General features: G+C 40.1%; 1 protein-coding gene across 1 annotated transcript in view; it reads right to left on the minus strand.

Moving 5' to 3' along the window:
* The window catches only part of TMEM178A (transmembrane protein 178A), a 77990-nt gene extending 51649 nt beyond the window's left edge, over positions 1 to 26341 (minus strand). The window contains exon 1 of the mRNA XM_036751070.1: positions 25795 to 26341. Within this exon, the coding sequence (XP_036606965.1) occupies positions 25795 to 26308 (514 nt within the window). The 5' untranslated portion in view covers positions 26309 to 26341. The remainder of the gene's footprint in view (positions 1 to 25794) is intronic.
* Between the last annotated feature and the right edge of the window lie 245 nt (positions 26342 to 26586).

The following is a 26586-nucleotide window of genomic DNA, read 5'->3' on the forward strand; positions in this document are numbered from 1 at the left end:
CTTTGAAGTAGACTGCTACTAAGAAAACCGCCGTTCTCATCAGTCAGCATGAGCATCAGTGGGCTTGACTCATAACGTGGCCTTTGACACGTGGCGCCTGTGTGACCTTGGGCATGGCACTGAACTCTGGGCTTCACTTCCATTATCTGTAAAATGAAGGGGTTTTGGAGGAGGATGTAGAGAATCTGAATTGTCCCTCCCAGCTCTGAAGCCCATCAAGGGCCTGTGATCTTTGGACAGATTAGCGTTTTAGTTCGTCAGTGTTTCATGTGCATTTATGTAGTATGAATCTTCATTAAGTCCTTACTGGAGTCTGTGCTCCACAATTGTAGGGAAAATGACTCATATAAACTTTGCATCTCCTCTAGCACCCAATAGGGTTCTCTGAACATAGTCAGAGGCACTTAATAGCTACTTGTTGAATGAATAAATGAATTTCTTATAACCTCATTGGGACAGCTAGGTGGGGCACTGAATCAAGGGCTGGGCCTGAAGTCAGGAAGATGAAGAACTTCATAAGTTCAAATATGGCCTCAGAAACTTACTAGCCATGTGACCTTGGGCAAGTCACTCAACCTTATTTACTTCAGTTTCCTTATCTGTAAAAAGAGCTGGAGAAGAAAATAGCAAATCAGTCTAGTATCTTTGCCCAGAAAACCCCAAATTGGGTCATTTGGAGTCAGGCACAACTGAAAAAAACAACTGAACAATAAACTTATCACTTCTAGGTATGCTGAGGACCATACCCTGGATCTATGGTGACTTCACCAAGTTACTGAGATCCCAAGAATCCCAGACCAAATAATCATCCAACCATCCTTTTTTATAAATGCAGTCTATCAGTTGCAATAATCATCTTCACAATAGCAGCTTCAGAAGAGTGGTAGAAATGGAAGCCACATTGCAAGGTGTTAAGGACTGAGTGGTTACTGTGGAACCAGAGTCAGTAAGTAAAGTTTTAAAAGAGACGAGCCACCCAAGGAGGCAACAAAGTGGAGGGAAGAACCCCTTGACTTGGCTTTTTAAATAACTTTTTCTGGTAAAGGAAAAATCTGGTTGTTTTATTACCTGTTTTTGTTTTGCTTTTTTGTTTTATGTTTTCATAAAGGGTAGATTCCAATATGTTCATAGACAAAGGAGAAGGAACTGGTGAAGAGAAAGATGATGCAAATGCATAGTGGGGGTAAAGGTGGGGAGCAGAATTGCTAAAGAAAAATCCCAAAGGACAAATGACAAAAAGGCTATGGAACCTGGGAAGGTATGGGAAGAATGCCTTTCACTTAGCCTTTGTGTCTGCTGCCCTGCTGGGTTCAGCTCTAGACAACAAGGTTCCCCTCCTAAGATAAGCTCATCTCATTTTACTCAAGCCTTGATTGATTCCCTGTCACTCAGCCTTCTCTCCCCTCTGGAGGGCTGGAGAATGAAGTACCAAACTCCTCCCAATGCCTTCCTTTATAGAGGGCAGAACCTGGACTCTCAGATCATTCTACTTTGCATCTGCTGCCCTGACTGGTTTCAACTCCACAGAACAAGAAGCCACCATACCAGGTATTCCCTTGATGTCCCTTCCCACCCACTCCTCACACTGAGGTTCCTTGTATGTTGTCTCTCCCTTTAGATAGTAAGCTCATTGAGAGTAGGAACTGTTCTTTCTTTTTATTGATTGTATCCCCAGCCCTTAGTAGAGTTCCTGACACTTCTCCTTGTGGGCTTAATAAATGTTTATTGGATAGGACTGGTTTAATGAAACTCAGTTAAGTGTCAGAAAGGAATGGAAGAATATAGGTAGAGGGATTAGACTTGGGAAAAAATAATTGCATCTCTTTAAAACTGAAGACTAGGAGAAAAGGGTGGGTCATTGAATCCATCCCCAGTTTCCCACCCCAGAATAGCTTGCAGAGAACCCTCTATCCTATTCCTGGGGCTGTCACACAAACTATATGACTGCCAGTTAAATGCTTGCTTATTCACTCTTCTGATGAATATTTCACAAAACTATCCAGAGTACGGTAACTATGAATAGCTGTCAAGTGTTTTATTAATTAAATTTATGAAAATTGTACCTACTGACTGAGCCCTAAAGGCACACATACCAAATGATAAAATTACACAAAATGTAAAAATCCTATTACCTGTTGGAGAAATCAAGGATTCCAACAGAGTGATACATTTTGAGGGTTACTGGGACAAGATAAAAGAGGCCCTTACTTTGTGTGCCACTAAGACAATAAAAATTTATTTATCAATAAATTATCATTTATTAAGTACCTACTCTGGGCATCAGGTATACAAAGAAAGACAAAAGACAATCCTAGCTTTCGAGGAACTCATAGTCTAACCAGAGGGGATGACATGCAAACAACTATGTATGTACAAGCTATAGACAGGATAAATTGGAGATAATCAACAGTGGGAAGGTCTTAGAATGAAGAGTGAATCAGAAAAGCTTTCTATAGAAGATGGGTTTTTAGCTGGTACTTGAAGGATGCCAGTGAAACAAGAAGAGGGAGAAGAGGAAGAACAACATTCCAGGCATGAGTTCAGTTGATGAAAATGCCCAGGGTTGGGAGATGGAATGTCTTGTTTGAGGAACAACTAGGAAGCCAGTGTCACTGGTTCATAGAGTATATGGAGTGGTGGAGTTGGGGAAGAGGAAAGGCATAAGAAGACCAAAAAGGTGAGAGGGAGGGTGGGTTTAAAGGGCTTTGAGTGCCAAAGAGAGGATTCTATTTTGATTGTGGAAGTGATAGGGAATCACTGAAGTTTACTGGATTATGTGTGTGTATGTGTGTGTGTGTGTGTGCACACATGCACACATATGCCTGTGTGCCATGGTCAGATCCATACTTCAGGAAGATAAACTTAAAGGATCGACTGTAATGTAGAGAGACTTATGTCAGTGAGACCAACCATCAGGCATAAGGTGATAAGAGTCTACATCAGGGTAGTGGTAGTGTTTGAAAAGAAAAGGGAGCATATATAAGAGGCTGGATATGAGAAAGAGTGAGGAATTGAGGATAACACTTTAGTTGTGATCCTAGATGAGTGGGAGGATTGTGGTAGCCTCAACAGTTATTGAAAAGTTACAAAGAAGGGAAGGTTTTGGGGAAGAGATAATGAGTTTGGTTTTGGACATGTTGCCTTTAAGATGTCTGTGGGACATCTAGATCAGTAATGAGATGATAATTGAATCCTAGGGAGTTGATGAAATGAGTGAAATACTATATATAGAAAGAAAAGAAGACCCAGGACAGAACCTTGGGCATGATCTGGATGAGGATCCAGTAAAGGAGACTGAGGAGTTGTCAGCAGAAGAACCAAGAGAGAACATTGTCATGAAAGCCTAAAAGGAAGAAGATATCAAGGAGAAAAGGGTGGTCACAGTGTCAAAAGCTCCAGAGAGGTTAAGAAGGATGAGGACTAAGAAAAGACCCTTAGATTTGGAGACTAAGAGAGCATTGGTAACTTTGGAAAGAGCTGTTTCAGATGAATGGTGAAATCAAAATTCAGACTATAAAAAATTAAAGAATGAGAGGAAAGGAAATATAGGCAGACTTCTCCATGGAATTTAATCAAATTCTCAAAGAGTTTAGCCTCAAAAGGAAGGAGAGATATGCAACTATTGCTGGTGGGGATGAGTGGATAAGCGAGAGTCTTTTGAGACTAGAGAAGACATGAATGTGTTTGTAGGCAGTACAGAAGCAGCCAGGTTGAAGTTAAGTGAAAGGGTGGGGATGATAGAGGGGGTAATCTGCTGGAGAAAATAGGATAAATGGGAGAAAGATTACTTGTGTGTGCAGAGGGAAGGAGAATATGATTACTTGTACATACAAAGTGATCTTGGTAAAGAGAAGAGCTTCCTCATGATGTGGGTTGAAGGTGGAGAGAATGGCAGAAAGCACCTGGGAGAAAGAAGTGAGGTGAGGAGGAAGGGAGAAGAGAAAGCTCCCAATGAATGGCCTTAGGTTTTTTCTGTAAAATATAAGGAAATTTAGCATAACCTATATTAAATTGCTTACCATCTCAGGGAGCAGGGAGAGAAGGAAGGGAGGGAGAAAATTTGGAACTCAAACTTTTTAAAAACAAATGTTAAAAATTGTTTTTACATGTAATTGGGAAAAAAATCAAGTGTTATTCAAAAAATATAAGGAAGTTTCTCAGCTTCAAGGGTAGAGGGAAGAGGAACTATAGGATATGTAAAGAGGGATGAAAAGGTTTGGAAAAACCTCTTGTGGTTAGGGGGCTAGTGAGTCAATTAGAGAAGTAGAAAGGATTGTTTTGTGCTTGTATTATAACTAAATGTGTAGATGTTTTATCTCTCTTGGAATGTAAACTCCAGGAGACTATGATCTGTATCATTCTTCTTTGTCTCCCCGAGGGTGCCTGGCACAGGACCTTGTATATATCTAGTAAATTCTCATTGAATCTTTATGAAATCAGTCAAAATTAAGATCAAAAGAGAGAAAGCACTGCCACTTGGTTAGATGGGCCAATGAACACAGACAATGGACAGAAGGCAAGCTGTGTACCTCTTCTTTTGCTTCTGTTTTCTTCACCAAGAACAATTTTCAGAATGAGTGGGATTTAAAACAACAACAACAACAATCAACCGGGAATTGAAATCCTAGACAGGATACTGAGATGGTAAGACAGCAGCTATTAGCTTCTTTCAAGGGGTTCAAGTCATCAAATCCTGATGAATTAAGGTTTCAGGTACTGAAAAAAAAACTCTTCATATAATTACCAAGCCACTGTCAGTGATGGAGGTGGTGGTGTACAGTGGAAAGGGTTTTGGTTTTGGACCTAAATTTAAATCTCTGTTCTGTCACTTATGTGTTGGGTAATCTTGGGCAAGTCACAACCTCACTGGGTGTCATATTCCTTATTTGCATATTGAGGGGAATTTACTAGGCAGCTTCCAATGTCTCTCCCAGTGCTATACCTATAAATCTATCATCTTTGAATAATTAGGGAGACTGGAAGATGTGCTGCAGGACTGGAGACTGACAAAGATTATTCTGATTTTCAAAAAAAAATTAAGAAAGAGGAAGTATGTTTCAAACAGTAAGCTATTGAGCTTGACTTTGGTACCCATCAAAATTGTAGAACATATTATTAATGGGGTGATCTGTGAACATTTGGAAAAGAAAGTGGTGACTATTGAATGCCAACATGGATTCTTTAAGTCATGCCAGACTAATCTCATTTCCTTTTTTGTCAGGTTAATTAATCTGATAGATCAGGGAAATGTTGTAGATAAAGTATATCTAGGTTTCAGGGAAGCATTTGACAGAGTCTCTCATGATATCCCTGTAGACAATATGGAAAGAGGTAGGCTAGTTGGGTGAATTCAGAGCTCATCAGAGGACTGACCCTGCAAGTGGCCCAGGCATGTGCCCTTGTTCTTGACCAGTCATTGTCAGTCATATCTGAGTCTTCGTGACCCCATTTGGGATTTTCTTGGCAAAGATACTGGAGTGGTTTGCCATTTCCTTCTCCAGATCATTTTACAAATGAAGAAACTGAGGCAAACATGATGAAGTAACTTGCTAGAGTCACACAGATAGTCTGAGGCTAGATTTGAACTCATAAAGATTAGTCTTCCCCATTTCAAGCCCAGTGCTCTATCCACTGTGTTCCTTACCTACCCTTGGTCCTGTGATAATAGCCTGTTTATCATTGATTTGGATGAAAACAGAGATAGGGTGCTTATCAAATGGGCAGATGACACAAAGCTGAGAGGAATTGCTTAACATGTTGGGTGTCAGAATCAGAATCCAAAAGCTCTCAATAAGCTAGAGCAATAAAGCAAATTGAACAAGCTGAAATTAAATAAAAATAGAATAGAAATAAATATAAAGTCCTACACTTGGGTTCAAAAAATCAGCTTCGAAATTATGAGATGGAGTAGGCAGGGCTAGATAAAAGTTTATATGGAAAAAATATGGGATTTTAGTGGTCCACAAAATCAAAAGATCATAGTATGGCATGGTAGCCATAAAAAAAAACAAAAGCCATCTTAGCCTACCTTCATAGAGGTTGTTGTTTTCATCCTTCATTTTCAAAGAAGACCAATGACTTCATGGAGTGATACCTTGACTTGGGTGTGAATTGGATATAAGTGAGGCAGAGTTGCACAAAGCCATCAGCCTCACTCTCTCTTCCAGAGTCATTGAAGTCCATTGACAAGGCAAAAGTCAATGCTCTGTCTAGTCAGAAGTGTTTTGTTCAACATGAGGACTACTTCCTACATTTTAGGATGGCCATTGAGAAACTGAGACACATCTAAAGCAAAGACATCAAGTTGATGAGAGGACTTGAGACAATGTCATAGTATGTTAGTTAACATAACTGAAGATGCTTCATTAAGAAAAGAAGAGAATTTCCTTACAAGATATATGAAGAGTGCCATGTGGAAGAAGAAGAAAATGTGTTCTTTTTGACCCAAGAGATAGAACTAAGAGCGAAGAATTTATTATAAAGCAACACATTCCAGGATAGTGTAAGGAAAAACTTCCTAACAAATAGAATCATTCAAAAGTAGAATGGACTGCTGGAGATCTTTAAGAAAAAGATGGATTACAACTTGTTAGTGATATCATCAGTGGATTTCCTATTAAGGTACAGCTTCTACTTTTTGAATGACCGCTGACACCTCTTCCAAATCTCAGATCTTATGACAACAGATCTTTACAAGTCTAGTATCCTGAATAGTAGCCTAATTTCTGATCCCCTGTTTTTCTTTTTCCCAAATCTAAGAATGGTGGTAGATAGGGTAGCAACCATCTAGATTGATTTTTATTCAGGTTTATGTCGAGATCCAAGTCCTCATCTCACTTTCCAGCCATCTTCAGACCATGCCACCTCCACCCTAACTTTAAATCCCACCTCCTCCCCACTGAGAACTTGGACTCCAACTCTAGAACTGCCCTGGTTCTAAGAGGTGTACTTTCATCTCAACTTGCCTAAATCCAAGCATTCACTTCACTTCTGAGCCATCTCTGGGTCATGTCCAGAGTGCACTCACACTGTGAGTGTGATTTCTAGCATCCCTTTATATGTTGCCTTCCCCCATTAGACTGTGAGCTCATTGAGGGCAGAGACTGTCTTGCTTGCTTGTATTTGTTTCTCCAGCACTTAGACTAGTACATGGCACATAGTTATTATATATATAGGCACTTATTACATGTCCTTCCTCCTTCCTCCATGCCTCCCTTCCTTCCTCTCTCCCTCCCTTCCTCCCTTCTCATCATCTATCTACCTATTTATCTACCTAATTATCATCTGTCTATTTGTCTATCTATCCATGGTGAATTAAATGATGTCCAAGGTCCCTTCCAAGTCTAAAGTCCTATGATTCCAGAACTTTCACATGTCTACTATCCTGACCAATTGCCTGATTTTTCAGTCACCTCCATTGTTTTGACACAGAGCCAGGAGTGAAGATAGGTATGATTGATACCTCTTACAATATATGGTTATCTCACATAATAATGAAGTTCCTTCCAACCCTGAGTTTTCATGGTATGGTGAATTAATAAAGGCACATATAGTGGGGGTCAGGAATATGTGTAAACTCTATCAGTGTTGCTAAGATGGTTTTGTACACATGGAAGACACTGGGGACCTATTTCCAGGAAACTGGAGGACTCAAACATGTGTGCATATTCTACATTGACCTATTATGTTGTGCATGGTAGGGGGCAGGTAGTTGGCACAGTGGATAGAGTGCCAGGCCTGGAATCAAGAAGACCTCAGTTCAAATGCATCCTCAGACACTGAGGTTTTTGCTGCATTCATATGTGAGGATTAAAAGGGTTTATTCACAGCTTGTGAGGTATAAGGGTGAGACAGAAGAGTAAGGACCTACTCCTTCCCCTTTGCCTCTGTCCATGTGGCTCTAAGATATGGGCCTAGGTCTTTGACGCTTCGTTCATTCTTTCCATTCTAGATGCAAGGAGTGGAGTCACTGATCTGTCCTGGCAACACAAGCCACGGGAGTCTGGAAGTCCAGAAATCCAGGACTGATGTTGCAGCCAGCCTTGCAGTGACATCCTGAGGAGCATGGGCTGAGAATACAAGCCCAGAAGAAGCTGACATTGTCACCTTTAAACCTGAACCTAGCGGGACTAGTGCTATATAGGAACTGAGCTAAGCTGTGAGCCTGATCCCTACCACTACCCCCCACTACTGGGATAGAGGTGGGATTAGTGGTCATGTCCCAGTGTTTAGTGGTGAGACAGAAATGTTTGTACGGTTGTTCTTGCTTCATCTTTGAAGCAAATATCCCTTGGTAAAAGCTAATCCAATGTTAAATGACTAAATGGGACTGGTGTACTAGTCATTGGGCCCCTAAAATGGTAGATCACCTGGTCAGGACTAGAGCTGATGGTAGAGGAGACTCACCCCCCACCCCCACCCCCTGACAACCTCTTCAGGGTAGTAGAGAATGGGGAAGAGTAGTTAAAATCTTAGCAGGCCTGGCCTTTAGAGAGTGAGGCCAAAGCAATCATATAACACAGTTAGCATACTGGTCAAATTTCCAGAAGGCCCGATGCCAAGAGTGATAGCTAACATTTTGGATGGTAATCAAGATCCAAATATATCTTGAGAGTCTAGACCACTGAGTCAGATCTGATAAGATGAAATATAATAGGAATAAATGTAAAGTTTTGTACTAGGTTTTAAAAAAAGACTTCACAAGCACAAGATGGGAGAGACAAACAGCAGTTTGTCTGAAAAAAGATCTGAAGGGTTTCATGTCTACAGTATTATACAGAAGGCAAAAAATGTAAGTGTCATCTTAGGCATCCTTAAGAGAAGAACAGTGTCCAAAACCAGGAAAGTGATTGTTCTACTCTACTCTGCCTTTATCAGCCAACAATTGGAGGATTATGCTCAGTACTGGGCACCACATTTTAGGATGGACATTAAAAAACTGGGGAGTGCTCAGAGGAAGGCAGTTAGTATGGTGAAGAACCCCAAGGTTATGCTGCATGAAAATTATTTTGGGAAGCTGGGTATGTGTAGGCAGATGAGGAGAAGACTTGATGGGGATATGAGGACAGGGAGGGAGATGTGATAACTGTTTTCAACAGTTGACCATTCTTTGAATAAATGACTTGAGAACTCTCTTTTCCAAGCAATGGAGGCTCCATGAATAAAACCATTTCTGAAGAATACCAAAGCCACACCACTGATTTCCCAAAATTTAAATCAAGGGATCATAAGTAGGAAACACTTGGTCTTCCCCAAAACCAATTTTTAAATTATTCCTAAATTATAGAAATCATAGGTTCAGAACTAGAAAAGACTTGAGAGATCTTTTGTTGTTGCTTAGTAATTTTCAGTCATGTCCAACTCTTCCTGATCCCTTTTGGTGTTTTCTTGGCAAAGATACTGGAGTAATTCACCATTTCTTTCTCCTGCTCATTTTACAGATAAGGAAACTGAGGCAAACAGGGTTAAGTGACTTGCTCAGGGTCACATAGTGTCTAAGGCCAGATTTGAACTCAGATCTTCCTAACTCTAGGTCTGGCATTCTATGAGCTACCTTGTTGCCCTTGAGAGGTCTATACCCCTCATTTTCCAGATGATGAAACCAAGATTTAGAAAATTCAAGTGACCTACCTAAGGTCACACAAGTAGTTGTAGCACATCCAAGATTTAGACTCATTTCTGATTTTAACTCCTATCAAATCCTGACCACCAATTAACTAGTGTCAGAGCATGACTATAATCTAGGCTTTCATTGTTATTACTATTAGCCTCTACCCTAAAATCAAAAAATAATCCAAGATCACTTAATTTCAATCTTTTCCCATACTACCCTATTTTTTCTTACTGTTGAGAACATATAGCATACTACTATAGTTAATTTGTTCCAATGACTCACTTATGCTTATTCTATTAAATTCCACCGCCCTGTCCTCACTCTGGAAATTATGTATAGCCCCTAATCTCGTCCCTCTTATCACTCTCTTCTCTTTGGACAATCTGTCACCACCCTTGTTTTTTTCTTCTCTCCCCATTTCCTATTTTATCATAATTTAGAAAATCTCCCCAGTCTCACATCATGATTCCCTACCCCATTTTTCTAAAAACTCACTTTTTCTGAAAAAACATTTTTTATCTTCCTCCTTACCATTTGAGTTTTCTTTCAGAAAGGGAGTTAGCTCCTAAGAGGCAAGAAGAAAGAAATATTTGACTTAAACCCTCCTGGAGCTGACATCTCTGCTGGATTTTTTTGTATTTGTTTTTCCACAATGTCAGGAACACTATCAAAACTCACAACATCACAATAATGGCTACTGATAAATAGTCAAAAGGTGGTATTTTTTCCTGTTTGTTTGCATGGTTGTATTTTTTTTCCAATTTTTCCCCCCAGAGGAGAAAAACCAATGTGTTCCCAGAAGCTTCACTTTAGTCTTCACCACTTTTATTTCCCTCTCTTAAGTTCAATTTTTCATTTTAGCTTTTCAACATATGTTAGTTTATCTGCTTTCAAATCTTCTCCCTTTGTCTGACAGTCAAGTCGAGTGTAGGCACTTGAGTAGGCACAACGCAGTACCAGTCAGTAGACACTGATGGCAGGAGTAAAAGAGGGCTAAACCACTCGAAATGAGCCTTTCTCAGGTACCAGGGGCCCCGGGTACACAAACCACCTTCCAATTTCACTCACACTCTATTACCGCAGGACTTACAATTATGTTTTTATTGTCATTTGTCTTCTGCAAGACACAACTTCACTGGGAAAGCTTTTTCACACTTTGAAAACTACATGACATTTGATCGATTCTCTTGTTTTAGCAATGAGGAGAACATTCAGTGAGTGTTGTAATGGGCATCAAAAGACCATAGTCATGTCACAGTTTAGAGCAAGTATTTTCTGGGATTGTAAGGCCTACAGAAATTGTACTCAACCCAGAAAATACATGTTGGTATTATCTATATTTACTAATAACAGTCTCTTGTTCTGCTTCTCATACCTACAAATTTTCTGGCCGAAATATCACTAAATTAAAATGAATTCATACTTGGAGTATGTACTTTTGTGCCTATCGGTCAGTCAGCATTTATCAAACACCTACTTACTATGTTGCCCCACACTGTGCGAAGCACTAGAGATATAAAGAAAGGCCACAAAAGGTAATCATCCAATTAAAAATTAAAGAAAAAGGGAACAGAAAGAAGAATAGAAGAAAATAGAACTAGGGCTGGTTTTCCTGATACTTTTGCCCCTATATGTGTTCTTAGTTTCGTAACCAATTTGTAGCTGCATTGTTGCCTTGTACCACAGTCACATATGGACAACTAGGTGGTGCAATGGATAGAGCCCTGGGCTTGGAATCAGGAAGATTCATCTTTGTGAGTTCAAATCTAGCCTTAGACACTTCCTAGTTGTGTGACCCTGGGCAAGTCACTTAACCCTGTTTGCCTCAGTTTCATCATCTGTAAAATGATCTGGAGAAGGAAATGGCAAACCATGCTCCACTATCTTTGTCAAGAAAACCCCAAATGAGGTCATGAAAAGTTGGACATAACTGAACAACAAAAATAATATAATCACCTAATATTAGATATAAAAACAACAGCATAAATTTTATATGCAGTTTCCCAAGTATGTTACTAGAATTTCTTCCCCTCTCCCTCTTTTTTCCTTTAGGAGTGGCACAGACCTATAATTTTTTTTGATGAGGGGAACTCCCAGTGTGGGAACTTCCTCTGTAACTTGTAGTCTTAAAAAGGTGCCTGAGACAACTACACATATATAACCTATATGGAATTGCTTGCCTTCTCAATGAGGGGCTTGGGAGGAGGGGAGAGAATTTGGAACTCAAAGTTTTAAAAACAAATGCTGAGAATTGTTGTTTATATGTAAATAGGGGAAAAGTAAATGCTAAATAAATTTTTTAAAAGTCAGTAAGCATCAGAAATAGAACTTGAACCCAAGTCTTCATGACTCAAAGGTTGACCTTTCTGCTGCCTCTCATATGGGGCATAGGAGGAAGACAGAAGGGCAGGTCATACTCTTTTTGTACTTAGAAGATATTAATAATGTCCCTTTGGGTCACTAGGGAATAATTTGAACTGACTGGTTGTTTCTACAGGCAAAATGTAAAGAACTCTCAGTAATATCGGGAAATACTCAATACATTTACACAGATAAATCCAATCTGTTCTGAGTAATTCCTGATAACCGACCCTAAAATTCAGTTTGTACTATTGTCCTCTTTTTCATAACACTATTGTTTGGTCTGCAATCAGCTCATCTGGCTGGGTTACAAGGAAGAGGGAGCACAGTGAGTAGATTCCTGATACTCAGCAGGAAACAAAGCCTGTCAGCTTTAGACAGCCTCAGCCTCTCATGCTCCAAGAAGTTCAGTTAAAATCCTGCATTAAAGCAGATTAATGATCACAATCATTTTCAAGCATGGGAATTTGCCAGGTGAAAACAAAGGAGAGCTGGACTCACAAGTTGCCAGTTTGGGGAAGATAATCAATTTCTCAATACAAATGCCTCTGTTATAAGAATCATTACAACCAGGAGGGCAAAGCATTAGAGAATAGTTGTGGTGGGTTTCTTCAGCTAATGGGAGAGAAACAGGAAAAGAAACCTAGTTTACCCAGCCACAGTTACATTCCCGGAATTACTGGAATAATGGAGAAGGGGAAAAGAAGTTTGGGTCCAAATGAGTCAGACTTGACATACACATTGCTTCCTTTGCCAAGTTCACTGCCAGGCTTCTATTTCACTTTTGATAATGGAAATCTGCCTTTTTATTCTGTCTGTATGGTTGATTCCATTCATCTCTCTCTGTTACAGGTTAGCAACTTAAATAATAGCAACAGTAATTATAAGGGTATTTACGTAGTGGTTACTATATGCCAGGGACGGTGCTAAGTCCTTAAAAATTATTAACTCATTTAACTCCTACAGTCTTGGGTAGTTCCTTGGAACACTCAGAGATTAGTCACACAGTTAGTTCACCATCGATGATAATAATAATTGCTAGAATTTAAAGAGCCTTAAAGTTTACAAAGTGCTTTGTACATGTTATCTCCTCTGATGCTCACAACCCTATGAAATAGGTGATTTCCTCATCCTTATTTTATGAATGAAAAACTGAGCCTTAGAGGGATTAAATGGCATTGTCACACAGCTAGTAATTGGTTGAAGCTAGATTTGAACTCAGATCTTTTGGACTCAAAGTCCAGCATTCTAGCCACCCCTCCACTTAGCTGCCTCAAGCCCAAGTCTTCTTTATTCAAAGAATGCCCTGCTATCCACAACTCTATGCCACCTGTCTATATATCCATTATTTTAAATAGGAGTCGACTGTAATTTGAAAAGTTTCTGCCCCTCCAAAGTTTATCTCCTACTATGATAAAGACTACCTGAAATTATAGTCTGTCTTATGGGATTTAAGATATTTTGAGCTGTGAAATCTCATGGATTTAAGATATTTTGAGCTGCGAAAAAGCCAAAATCAGTAGCTAAGAAAAACTATATGAATCAAATCAATCTATGACGTAGGAAACACTTTTTTCCCTCAAAGCTAAATGTTATCCACAAAGTAAAAAGAATGAAATGTCAGTGATTCTGGTGACTACGATTACACAATCACTTGAAGCAATTTCTATTTTTTTGTGTGTGTTTAAAGCCTAATTTGAAATTTCAATTCCTCTGTGAAAATAAGAACTGAAGAAACATTTGAATTGTGCTTATTTCATGCACAGTGTGCCTAACACTCAGAACAGTGCCTGGCACACAGTTGGTGCTTAATAAATAGTGATCAATTGACTGATGTTCAAGATAATTTAGTAAATAAGAAATTCTTTACTTTCTTAACTTCACAAATTTATTAAAACTCAAAATTGTGTGTCTTTTCAGCCTCAACTAAAAGCAGTTCAGATGAAACTACACACCTGGGTAAGATATGTTTTAGTCAAAAGAATCTATGTCATATAAATTATCAAATGTTCAGTGAAAAAACGCTTAGTTTCAATACTTCATGTAATGTCAGAAATGGAGAAATTAGTGTAGCTGAGTCTCACTGAGTCATAGAATCTTAGAGATGTAATGTACTATGGACACCACCTAGTCTTAAGCCATACTTGAGTGAGAATCCCCTCAGTAACACACCTAACAAGTAATTATCTAGTCTGTATTTGAAGACCTCCAAAGAGAGAGAGTCCATTATTTGCCAAGGCAATCCTTTCCACTCTTAAATAGGTCTGTTTGGCAATTTTCCCTTACATCCAACCTATATGTGTAGGAAGACCAAAATAGACTACTTCCAATAGCTCTGTTGAGAAGAAATAGGGCCTGAATCAAGGTAGGAGCTCTGTGAATGGAAAAAGGGGACAGAGGTGACAGATGAAAAAGTAGTAAGTTCAGTTAGACATGGCAGGCTTATCAGTATCTTTCCTAAAATGTGGCACTCAGAACCAAGCACAATAATCCAGATGGAACTTCATCATGGCAGAAGATAGGAAGACAATTGCTACCTTCCTAGCCCTGGCCACTGTACTTTTCTTAAAGGAGTCTAAGATCACAGTAGCTTTTAGGGTTTTCATGTTACTGTGCTGAATTGTATTGAATTGCAGTCCATAAAACCCCCAAGATCTTTTTCAGATGACTTGTTATCTAGTTATGCCTCTACTATCTTGCCCTGGTGAAGGTGATTTTTTTGAGCCCTAGTGTTAGACTTTACATTTATCTCTACTATGTTTTAATTTACTGATAACTGAACCTAAAATGTAATTTGTGCTGTTCTCCTCTTTTTCAGTTTCTAGTACATTCTCTATTAGGTATATCCATGATTTTATTATTTGGTCTTTAATCAGTTCATCTGGTTGGGTTACAAGGATTAAGTCTAACTTTTTACCTAGCTAAGATATATTGGATCTGATTCTGGCATTCAATGACATCTGCCAAATCAGTACTGGGATACTCTAATGGATCTGTGGTCTCCTTGCTATGGATAGACTTACCAACAATGCACAATATAACCTATACGTACCCCAATTCTGAGCAACTCTTTTCCATGTCCACTCAGAAATCTGTCCCCATAAGATATCCACACAGCATGGTGGGACCTTCCTCACATTATCTTCACATTGTCTACACACCATAGGAGGCTATCTATTATTTATCTCTAGCTCTTGCTACATGTATAGCCCACCTTTTTTTGTTTTTTTTATGGCTATACATTCCTCTAATGACATTCTTTATCCTGTTTCTCCTCTTCATTTAGGATGTATGAAAGCTGTCAAAGAAAGAGGAAAAAAGTTCAAAGAAAGAAGAAAGGAACTCATCTGTACGAAAATATTTATAACAGCTCTTTTGTGGTGGCAAAGAATTGAGGGATTCTCATCCATTAGAGAATGACTGACTGAAGTTATTGCAAATGAATGAGATAGAATACTAGTGTGCTACAAGAAATGATGAAGATAATTCCATTGAAACCTAGGAAGACTCATATGAATGGGTGCAAAGTGAAGTGAGCAGAACCAAAGAACAATTTATATAATAACAGTAAAATTGTAAAGATAATCAATGTTAAAAGACTTAATAACTCTGATTAACACAATGACCAACCATAATTATAAAGGATTTATGATGAAACACACTGCCTACCTCCAAATAGAGGACTGATAGATTTGGAGTGCAGATTGAAGCTTATTTTCTTTTATTTGTTTTTTTAGGGGGAAATGGCTAATTCAGAAATCTGTTTTGCATGTCTATACATATTGGGTTTGGGGCCTTCTTAATGGGTGGGAACAGGGAAGGGAAAAGAAAGGGAATTCAGAACTGAAAATAAAATTGAATTTAAAAAAAAAACAGACTCTATGGTAGCCTACTCACATCCTTCTTGTGCTTCTTCAATGCCCTTGAATGACCATCATCTTCATTTCTTTGGATATTGTTGTATTTCTTGGCCTACAGTTCCACAAAATCATGGAAAGAATGATTTTTTAAATGAGTCTTTTGTAACTTTCAATGAAGCATATTTCCCTCTCAACAGAGAGTTGGTTGGTTATACCAGACACAGAATGAGGTAAGTGTTGTGAGACATGACCAATACATTGGTTTGTTTTTCTTATTATACTTCTTTGATCTAACAGAGAATTCAAGTTAGGGGAGGGGAGCATCATTGAAAGTGACAACTATGTTTAAAAGTAGGAGTGGGTTGATTACTTGGGGATTTTAGGCCAGTAGACAAACATTATCCTTTTGGATATGAACTAAAGGTCCATAGGATGAGGTTTGCCTGAGTCCCCCATGTAATCAACTCCCTGTTTACATTATGTGTTTTCTTTTTTAAAAAAATCAGTAAAATATTGATTAAATGAGAGCCTTTGCATCAGGAAAAAGCTCATTAAAAGTCTTGTAGCATTTCCCAAAGGCACATGCTCTCCTCTTCCTGTTCAATTCTGGGCCGAGCTCATTGTCCAATTGCTCTCTTTATCCAAGATGTATATACCCCCAGACAAGCTTTCAGGTCTGTCCATCCAATCGCATATTAAAGTCTGTACAGCAAGCATTCTCGTACACTTGATTTTTCCTTTGATGATAATCAAGCCAAATTCATTTGAGTGATTATAGATCTAATTTAGGAGGTTCTGCAATGTTCCAGGGCTTGATGCCAGCAGCACAATGTCATCAGCAGACACAAGCATCTGAAGGATTTCACCATCTATAGGGAATCCCTTTTTGATTTGGGCTCCATTCTGGACTTCCATGACAGTGGTGAACACCTTAGGTGAACATCTGTCTCCCTATTTTATGCCTCACTTCATAGAATAATCAATGTGTCATCGAACAAAGTTCCCTCTGTTGTTACATCTTTCAAGGACTCTTGTATGATTTTTGACATTTATTTATGTGTCAAGACTAAGTCTGGCTGTCCTGCACAGACTATTAATTTCATAGGGAATAAACAGCAGGGGAAACAGATAAATCATTAGCAGAATGAAGAGAAAAGCTTGTGAACTCTTGCAAATCTCTCTCCCCTCCACCCCCTTATATAAAAACAACAGAGCTTTTAAAGGTTTATATATCCTATCATTTAGAGATTTATCACAACAAAATAGTTGTGAAACCACTAGCATTATAAGTATTTGAGTAAAACATTCAAACACAAATAATTTACACAGTTATAGATTACCTATTCAGTATTTCAAGCTTTCATTTCTGATATTACATATACATCAGCAGGACAAAAAACAGAACACTGATTTTCCTTTAGCTTACCAGGTATACTAAATAGCATCACATTTTGGTTTGTATAAATAGGATGTGGGTGTTTGTGTGTGAGCATATATATATTACTCACACACACACACATATATATATATAATATACAGAGATAGTATATGTATATATGTATGTCTACATATATGTATATATCTACATATATGTATGTAAGTGTTGCTAGACTATACTTTTTTATTTTAAATTAAATGTAAGAAATTAAAGTTAAGAAAGAAGTAATTTTATCATAATTTCAATGATTCAATTTCCTCTCCAGATTTTTCCTTTTAAAAGTCTTTAACCTTTTGTTCTTAGTAATATATTTTAAAATGCTATCAGTGTTGATTTGCCAAACATAATACCTCCAGTGACCGAAAGAAGCGTTATCAACATATTATTTTCTTAAATGAATTTATCTATAATTGTCCACCTGTCTGTACATTAATTTGATTGAAATTAATAGGTTATTGGACTATGGACTGCCCACTCCTCAACAAGAACCAGTATTTTTATACTTCATAAATCAACCTCACCATTCACCTTTATTTTTAAAAGCCCCACTCCTGAGAGAAAGCCTTAATCAGCAACTGTCCTTCCCCGACATCCCCACACTTACTTTGGCCATATGACAATCTCCCTGAAAGAATTTCACTTGTATTCCCCAAACTTCCTTGCTATCCCATCTTACAAACTTTAATTAAGATCCCCATGAAGAGCATTGCAATCTCAACAACAGACTCAAAGCAAGGTGATTGGAGACTTTGAGCTGCCAGTTTTGCACTAAGTCCTAGCAATTCAGGTTCAAATCATGAGTCACCCTCAAATTCACCATCAATCCATGCAAGGAGACTAGGAATATGTATTGGAGAAACAAACCCTGGCTTTGGATAATAAAAACCCAGTGTCTAGTCAGTACCTATAGTGCCTGGGACACTGAACAAAATGTACCAGCTATTGCTGTAAAAAAGAAAATGCTTTTTTTTCCGAAGAATTTGAACTGAATTACTACAAAGACTGGTTCCGTTGCTCTCTAGGCTAGCCCATTGCTTTTTGTTCAGTTTTGGGCAGGATGTTTTAAGAGAGGCATTGATGAACTAAAATGTGTCCAGAGAAGGGCCACTTGGATGGTGAGAGCTTTAGAAGCCATACATCTTTGTCACTTCAATGATCTCATCAGTAGATATTGCAACCCATCCATGCCTTTTCATCCTGTGCAGTTTGTCCACATTCTCACTACTAGAAGGAGAGCACAAAACCAATTGGAAACCCTGTCATATGGAAAATCATGAAAGGAACTGGGGTCCTTCAGCCTGAGGGAGACCATGGGGAGAGATATCTTCAAGTATCTGAAAGTATGTCCCAACGAAGAGAAAATAGACTTAGTCCATGTTGCTCCAGATTAGGGGTTCTCACATGCATTGTGTCATGGACCTCTTTGATGACAATCTGGGGAAGGCTCTGAAACCCTTCTCAAAAGAATTTTTAATGCATAAGATTACAAAGGAAATCAATTATATTGAAATAAAGATGCTATTTTGTTTCCATCTAATCTATCCATGGACTCCTATCCCAGGTTAAGAAGCTTTGCTTTCAAAGGCAAAATTAAAAATGATAAGGGATTGGATTCGGACTGTCCCAGACTGTTGCATCTACTCTAGGAACTAGAGATCTTCTCAAAAAGCAGATTTGCCTGATGAAAGCAAGAAGCCTTTAGTGCAGGCATGTCTGAATGGATGTGAGGCTCCCTTGAAAGGAGAGGAGTAAGGATAAACAATCAGGGATGCCCCTGGAAGCAGGGAAAGGAATGGAAAAGGCAGGCAAAGATATGACCAAGAAGGGCAATGGGTCTGAGATGTCGGGATCTTCAGGCCATGACAGGGGGAGGATAAAGGATGGTCCTATAGAAAGCTGTCATCCAGACTTGGCACATCCAGGTCATGAAAACCTCTTGTGATTCTTCCTAGTTCTATGGGCAAGATACCTTAGTACTTCATCCTCTATACCAGGGTACCTCAGTAATGTAGGCTGACATGACACTCCAATAGTTCCCAAGACAATTTCACTTACAACAGTTATCCATAAACTGGGGCAACCCAGCTACCAGGGCTGCAATGGCTTTTATAGGGACAGTAAGGGTCTCACTTGGGCACATCTAATTTGTTTTCTATTGAGCATGTCAAAAGCAGAGAGATGCTAAGAACTAGTTGGTAAGGTCTGCTTGAGCACAGCACAGGTCACAGAAACTTCCAGCATTGAGGTCTCCAGATAGAGACATTCCCAGTAAAAGGGACAGACAGGGGTGTTAGATAGTAAAAGGAAGGGCATACAGGGCAGAGGTAACATGTGACAGGTAAGCCTTATGGATTATGGGGAGGCAAAACCAAAAATGAATGAAAACAAATAAAACAAAAAATGAACAAATAAAATAAACAAAAATAACAACAGAGGTTTGTTTAGAATATCATATCAACTCCACATAACAAAGAACTTTCAGATATCAAGAGTTGTCCAAAATCAAAACAGCGATTTCCTCATTATTTAGAGTTACAAGAAGAGAATATATGTACCATCTGCTGCAGATGTTGGAGAAGGCATTTCTTCATCACTGAGTAGTAAGTTGAACTAAAATCCCCAATCCTATCTAATGCTAAGATTCTGTATGTCTAGGAAGGAAGGAAACAAACAGTTATTAAGTGCCTACTAAGAAAACCAAATTGATATTGTCTGCATTTTTGTAATTGATTCTATTTTGTTATGAATTTCATTCTGTATCACTGGTGACATTTTTGTAACCATCTAAGTCATCTTTCATTTGTCTCAGGGTTAAGTTTGGAAATTCCGCTTTCTTGTAAATCATTCGTTGTCTCTGAGTTAAGTTTAGAAGTTTGCTAATCACTGTTCTATTCTTGCCTCAAGGAAATTTGTTATCCTTGAAGGATGCAGGTGGATGCCAGGGAGTCTGGCCTGTTATCCAAGATAGTCTGGTCCACTATTGCTAAACTGTCCTTGTAGGTGGACTCAGTGAACATTTCTTAGCAACAGGATGGAAGGAGGAGAGATTGTTGCTAGTCTCTCATTCGCAATTTCCAGCCAATCATACTGTTCCTTATTCCTATGAGGCTACAAGCTTTGTAACAAATCATATTGTTTTCCCCATCTATGCTGCTGCCTTCTTTTTTTCTGTCTTTCTTGGATGTTCCATCTTTTGTCTGTAAAAAAAAATGATTTGCCTGCCCTATTTCTGGGTCTTTGGCTTGCTGGGGAGCTGAGAGACCCATTTGATTGGTGACTGCTAGCCCTACCAATAAATTGAATGTGCTTGGAATTTTGTGCCTCAGTTTACCTTAATTTCAATCATGAATTACTATGTGCCAAACATTGTGCTAAGCACTTTACAAATTTTCCTCATTTGATCTTCACAACAACCCTGGGAGGCAGGTACCTATTATCATCCCTGTTTTACAGTGGAGGACACTGAGGCAAATAGAAGTTGGATGACTTGCCCAGGGTCACAAAGTTAGCAAGTGTTTGAGACTGGATTTGAACTCAGGTCTACCTGACTCCAGGCTCAGTACTCCAACCACGACACTGCCTAGCTGCTTTTTTATTTCTGTTAATAAAAGTTCAGTACTTTCAATAATTTACTATTGTAGGTTAAGAATGTTTTGTATATAATTATATAATATATAAATATATAGTATAATTAATATGTGTTTGTATATATATAAAGATATATATATATATATGTTTAGAGAACATAGAAGACAGCATACAATAAGCCTCTGGAAAGAGACCCAGGAATTACTAAATTCCTCTTCTTTTTTTAAAAAACATAGACTCTCTAGAATTTTGAGAAATTTGTTACTGCTTTCTTTCTGTATACTACAAAGAATATGTTTGCAAAAGTGTTCATGTTCATTGTTTTCTTTTCATTAGCTTCCTGAGACACATTGTGCAACATAATGTCCCTTTGATTCATCCTTCCCAAAGAGTAATCTGTTGAAGGCCTAGCTCATTCTGTGCATACCTGTTTTGGAACAGACCCAGGAGTTCTTGTATCACACAGAATCATCATTGATCCCAATATTCCCCAGGTCATGGATTGAAGATCATCACCTGCAAGACTCCAGCCATATTCTTGATTCTAATCCACTCCAAAACACAGGATATCTGACATGTTTGAACTAATATTTATAATTTACTTGGAAGTCCACATGCACACTAAGGCCAGTCTGGTATGCTCTGCTAATCCTCGTCTTTAGGATGAGTCCAGATTCCCAGAAACTACCAAGATGCATTCACATTGAGAGTTCATCATTTGAGGAGAATTTCAGTTCCTGAACAGACTTTCTAGGATTATTCTGTGCCAGATTTCCCCAGGTGAGGTGGGTACTTTGGGATCCTTCCATATGTGATTTTTATGAAGTAGATGCCTACCACCACCCACATTTAACACACATAAATGGAAACAGAATCTTACGCCACTTGCCAATTAGCAAGAAATGTTACAAGTAAAGGTAAGGAAAGATTCTAAGAGTTCAGGTAACCAAACTAGTTCTTCAGCCATTATAGCAATCTTTTTTATTTTTAATATGACTTACTAAGGCATATAAGATTAAAGTCAATGGGAAATAGTAGATAGAAGAACAGCAGTGGAGTTAGGAAGTCTTGCTTCTGGTACATACTGTGTATATAACCACAGTCAAGGCTTTTAATCTCTCATCCTAGGAAACAATCTAGCACCGTATTTTACAAATGAGTTGCTAACCTATATGAGCAGAGGAAGTAGTTACAGGTGTGAGTTCCACACACCATTGAAGTGACAGGTCCACATTTTTCTCCCATCATTAATTTAGGAAAGAAAGGAAGGAAGGAAGGAAGGAAGGAAGGAAGGAAGGAAGGAAGGAAGGAAGGAAGGAAGAGAGAGGAAGAAAGAAAGAAAGCTAATGTCAAACAGCAAAAATGAAAAGTGAAAGTCCTTACCTTATATTAGTGCAAAAGGCCTCAGCCTAAACAAAATACATCGAATCCAAATTATTCTTTGAACTTTAAAGCTAAAATGTATTTTATCCATTATCTCATTTAACCCTCTTTTCTAGAAGATGTGGCTACTCAAGCCCAAAGAGTTTAGTTGACTTATCCAAGGTCACTCATTTGATTTATGACAGAACTGAGCTGGGAAGATCATACCAGATTCTTTTCTTGCCCCCAAAGTTTCCATTCCTTTATTTTAGGTGGGGGAAGGGGGGAAGACAATTAAGGTCACATAGGGTCACATAGCTAGTAAGTACCTGAGACTGGATTTGGAGTCAGGAGGACTCAAATTCATTCCTTTTTTAATGAAGCTTAGGTCTGACAATATTATTCTACTAATGACTCCCTATTACTTATAGAATAAAATACAAATTCTTTGGACATATATTTATCACACTCCATAATCAAATTCCAAACCAACTGTAGAGCTTTATGCCATTCATATATATTCCCCTTTGTATACTCTGTGTTACAGCCAAACTGGACTAGTAGTTATCACTTGAACTCAATGTTTTTTTTTCTTATCTCTGCACATTTTTTCATGCTGTCTCTGATGCTTTGAATAGTCATCCTTGTCTCTGCCTCCCAGAATTATCTTCCTCTGAGGCTGTTATCTCTTTTTTTGAAGGCTCTCCTGATCCTACCAGTTGTTAATGATCTCTTCCTCCTCAAACTGCCTTGAATTAATTTATCTTTATACAGGCTAAACATCCCTACCCATGCAGAACATAACATCCTTGGGGCCCAGAACTCTCAGTTTGGACTTTTTATCTCTAGCCCCCAGCAGAGGGTTTGTTACTCAGTGGGTACCACTAACACCTTGGCCTCCTCCTCCTCTACCACAACAGCTTCCATTGAAACTAGCATCACAAAAATACAATTATACAAGGCATCAAATGTTAATCCAGCAAGGGACTATAGATCTGATCTACTGCAATTATCTCACTTCACAGATGAGGAAGCTGAGACCCAGAAAGATTAAGTGATTTGACCAAACTCAAAGTAAGTTGATGCCAGAGCCAACTCTCATCTCTATACTTCCCACACAGCATACAGAATTATTTGGATACCATCAATATAATAGAGCCTACATAATTTTGACTCACAAACAATCTAAATGTATCCAGTCATATCAAATGGATTCATGTCTGGAAAACTCTGGGTGCTTTTGCTAGCATGAGTGTACTGCTTTGTAAGACCATTGAGCTTTCCATCACTGAAAGATGGATGACCATCTGTCGGTGATGTTAGTAGATGGGATTCCTGCTGTAAATTGGATTAGATAAGCTTTGAGTTCCCTTCTAAAACCCTATGATCCCAGTGTGCTAATCCAATTCAATTCTGCAAGGATCCATTCAGTACCTACTATGTGCAAGACTAGAGACGTGAAGGTGAAAACAACTCCCTCCCCCTGAAGAAGTTTACATTCTGCTGGGTGAATATAACATACAAATAAGTCAATAGAAGACAATAGGAAAGGAGAAAATGGCCAATAAATTCCAACTGGCTTTGTATCTGAATACACACAATACTTTGTAAAGTCCGTTGGTGGGGAGTAGGGGAGGCATAATGATCCTGGGGATGTTCTATTCGAATCTGAACACTGCCCTATTATTATTCATATATTAGTGAGGATATAACTTGCCCCCCCCCCACATACACACACACAGTCTGGAGCAGGATGGAAGGGGGGTGGGAAGTATAAGGAAAAGCAGCACTGTCATCTCTAGAGAAAGACTACACTGCTTAGCTCTTGCAACTGCTTTGTCTCAATGATGTTCTATAGCTGAGTGGACAAATACTCCAAACTATTTTTTTTCATGTCCTATGCTCTGGTCAGAATGAATTATGCAGCCTCTTCATTAGATGAAATCATATGTGGATGCTAGTGAGAAGGATAAAAAAGGTATACTTCCCAGAGGCGGTTATTGTCTCAGACCTTCATGAAAAGAGTTGGAGTCTTTCCATGAACCACCAGATTCTGATGGCAGTATCCAGCTGAGTTAGCTCTGGGAAAGGGGAAGTTGACATGTTTGAGAAATGAGAAATGTGGCAACTTGCATCACTCTGAAGGCCAACACATTATTAACTCCTCCTTTCTATCCAATTTCATTTCAAGCAATAACTGGATATAAATCTGTTCAGTTGTTTATAAGTTAGAGAAGGGGGCTGGAACATTAAAATGAACCGATTTCTGAGTGTTTCTACTCCCTTAATAGTGTACCAACAAGAAATGGGCTTTTTTATTTCCAAAAGCTCAGGAAAATGTTTCAATATTAAATGTGATATTCTAAAAATACAGGGAATACACACCTACTAAAACAAAATGTTTACAGGAATGTGATTGCTGTGGAAACTTTTAAAGTACACCGACAGCTTCAGGCATCTAAGTAGGTGTTTTGAAGATTTTTAAACGAGCTTACTGCTACTATTTAAGTGAGTGGCCTCTACAAAAACAAAAACAAAATTTAATACATCGGTGGCATATGATCAAAGAGAAGCATGTTCTGAACAGAGAGAATGTGTCAGTATTTAAAGTGCTAAAGTTCTACCTTGAAAGGGTTATGGCTGCTACTCTATCTTTAGCTCACCCTGGTGTGCCTAGGCACTGCAGTTGGCCGGGTGATTCATCAGAAAGCCTTAGAAAAGTAGGTGTTAGTATCTGCCATATGGGCTGCTATAGCTTGCCTGCAACCAATGAATTACAGGCACTTTGGGTCTAAGCTGCAAATTCCTTGCATCTTTTACGTTGGCAGCCCTAACCTCTGTTTCTTTTGTATTACAGCTCTCCATTAGCTTGCTGGCTGCAATGAGTGCATCAGTTCAGTCGGAGCTCAATACAGCACGCAGACCAAGAGAATGCCGGTTTGTCCCCTCCGGGGTTTGCACCACTTTTCATCCAAGAGAAAACCTATACTCTAAAAGCATTCGGAAGCAAAGCACAAGTTGTGGAAGAAGCCTAGTTGGAAGGGGCTTTTTGACGGTCACTAATGGAGTAGAGAGGTAGACAGACAAGGCGTACACACGCATACCAAGACAGGCACACAAAGACAGATATGGAAGAGGAGGATGAAAAAGAAGGGACAGGCAGCAAAAACAGGGAAGAAAAAGAGGATTTGGGAGGCAAAAGCAGAGAGAGGGATATGAGGGAAGAAAAAAAGAGGGGAAACGGGAAGAAAGAGACAAGGAGCCGAAGAGTAAAGAAGGGGAGGGAAAGAAGCGAGAAAGGGGAGGACAAGTGGAAAGAATTCCAAGGAGAAAAGAGTGGGAGAAAGGGATGGTGAAGATGATCATGACTTAATGCCGTGCCAAGGCGAGCTGGGGCCACGTCCCGCCTGCACATGCTCTGCCCCTGTCCAGACCTGGAGGTCCGACGCCGAGTGTGCGCGTTGTCGGGGGAGCTGTCCAAAGGGCCATCCTCGAGCCTTGGGCTTCCCTCCTGCCCCTGGAGGCAGAGGGCACCTAGAGCAGCCCCCTCCCCCTGGACGCTGCCCCCTCACCTTTGAGGATCAGGTTGTCAATGTCCCTATCGATGCCCAGGAAGTAGCACTTCCTCCAGAGGCCGGAGTAGGTAGCGAAGAGCGGGCGGCCGCACTCGGACTCCAGCACGCCGAGCCCCAGCAGCGACCGCCAGTGCTCCAACAGCAGCAACTCGTCCTCCGGCCGCCCGGCGCCGCGGCTGCCGCCGCCGCTCTCCCCGCCGCCGGGGCCGCCGGGGCCGCCTGCGCCTCCTCCTCCGGCCGCCGCCGCCTCAGGGGCCGCGGGGCTGCGCCAGCCCGGGAGCAGCTTGCGACCGTGCGGGGACGAGTCCCGCAGCGGCAGGTGGGACAAGGGCATGAGCCGGTTCTTCTGGTCCGGGGGGTCGGCGCCCGCGCGGCTCCGCTCGCAGCTCTCCTTGTGCCGCCGGGGGTCCGTCTCGTACCAGTGGTCGGTGAAGATGGCCGTGACGAGCAGCCCCAGAGAGCAGAGGCTCAGGCACAAGCTGAGCGCCGTGATGAGCGCCCGCGGCTCCATCGCTCTCCTCGCCTGCCTGCCTGCCTGCCTGCCTGCCTCTCGTGCCTTGCCTCCCCTAGCGTCCGCGGCGGGGTCCGGGCCGGGGCTGGGGCTGCAGCCGCTGCAGCCGCCGCGCCGACCGACGGGCTGGGCTCCGGCGCCGCCGCCGCCGCCGCCGCTGCAGTTAGACACAATGCACTTTGCTTCCCTCTCGCCTCTCTCTCTCTCTCTCTCCCTCCCTCTTCTTCTCTCCCTCGTTCCCCACCCGCCCCCAATCTCGCTCCCACGGTCTCCCTCCC

The sequence above is a fragment of the Trichosurus vulpecula genome, chromosome 3, assembly GCF_011100635.1.
Source record: "Trichosurus vulpecula isolate mTriVul1 chromosome 3, mTriVul1.pri, whole genome shotgun sequence".
NCBI lineage: Eukaryota > Metazoa > Chordata > Mammalia > Diprotodontia > Phalangeridae > Trichosurus > Trichosurus vulpecula.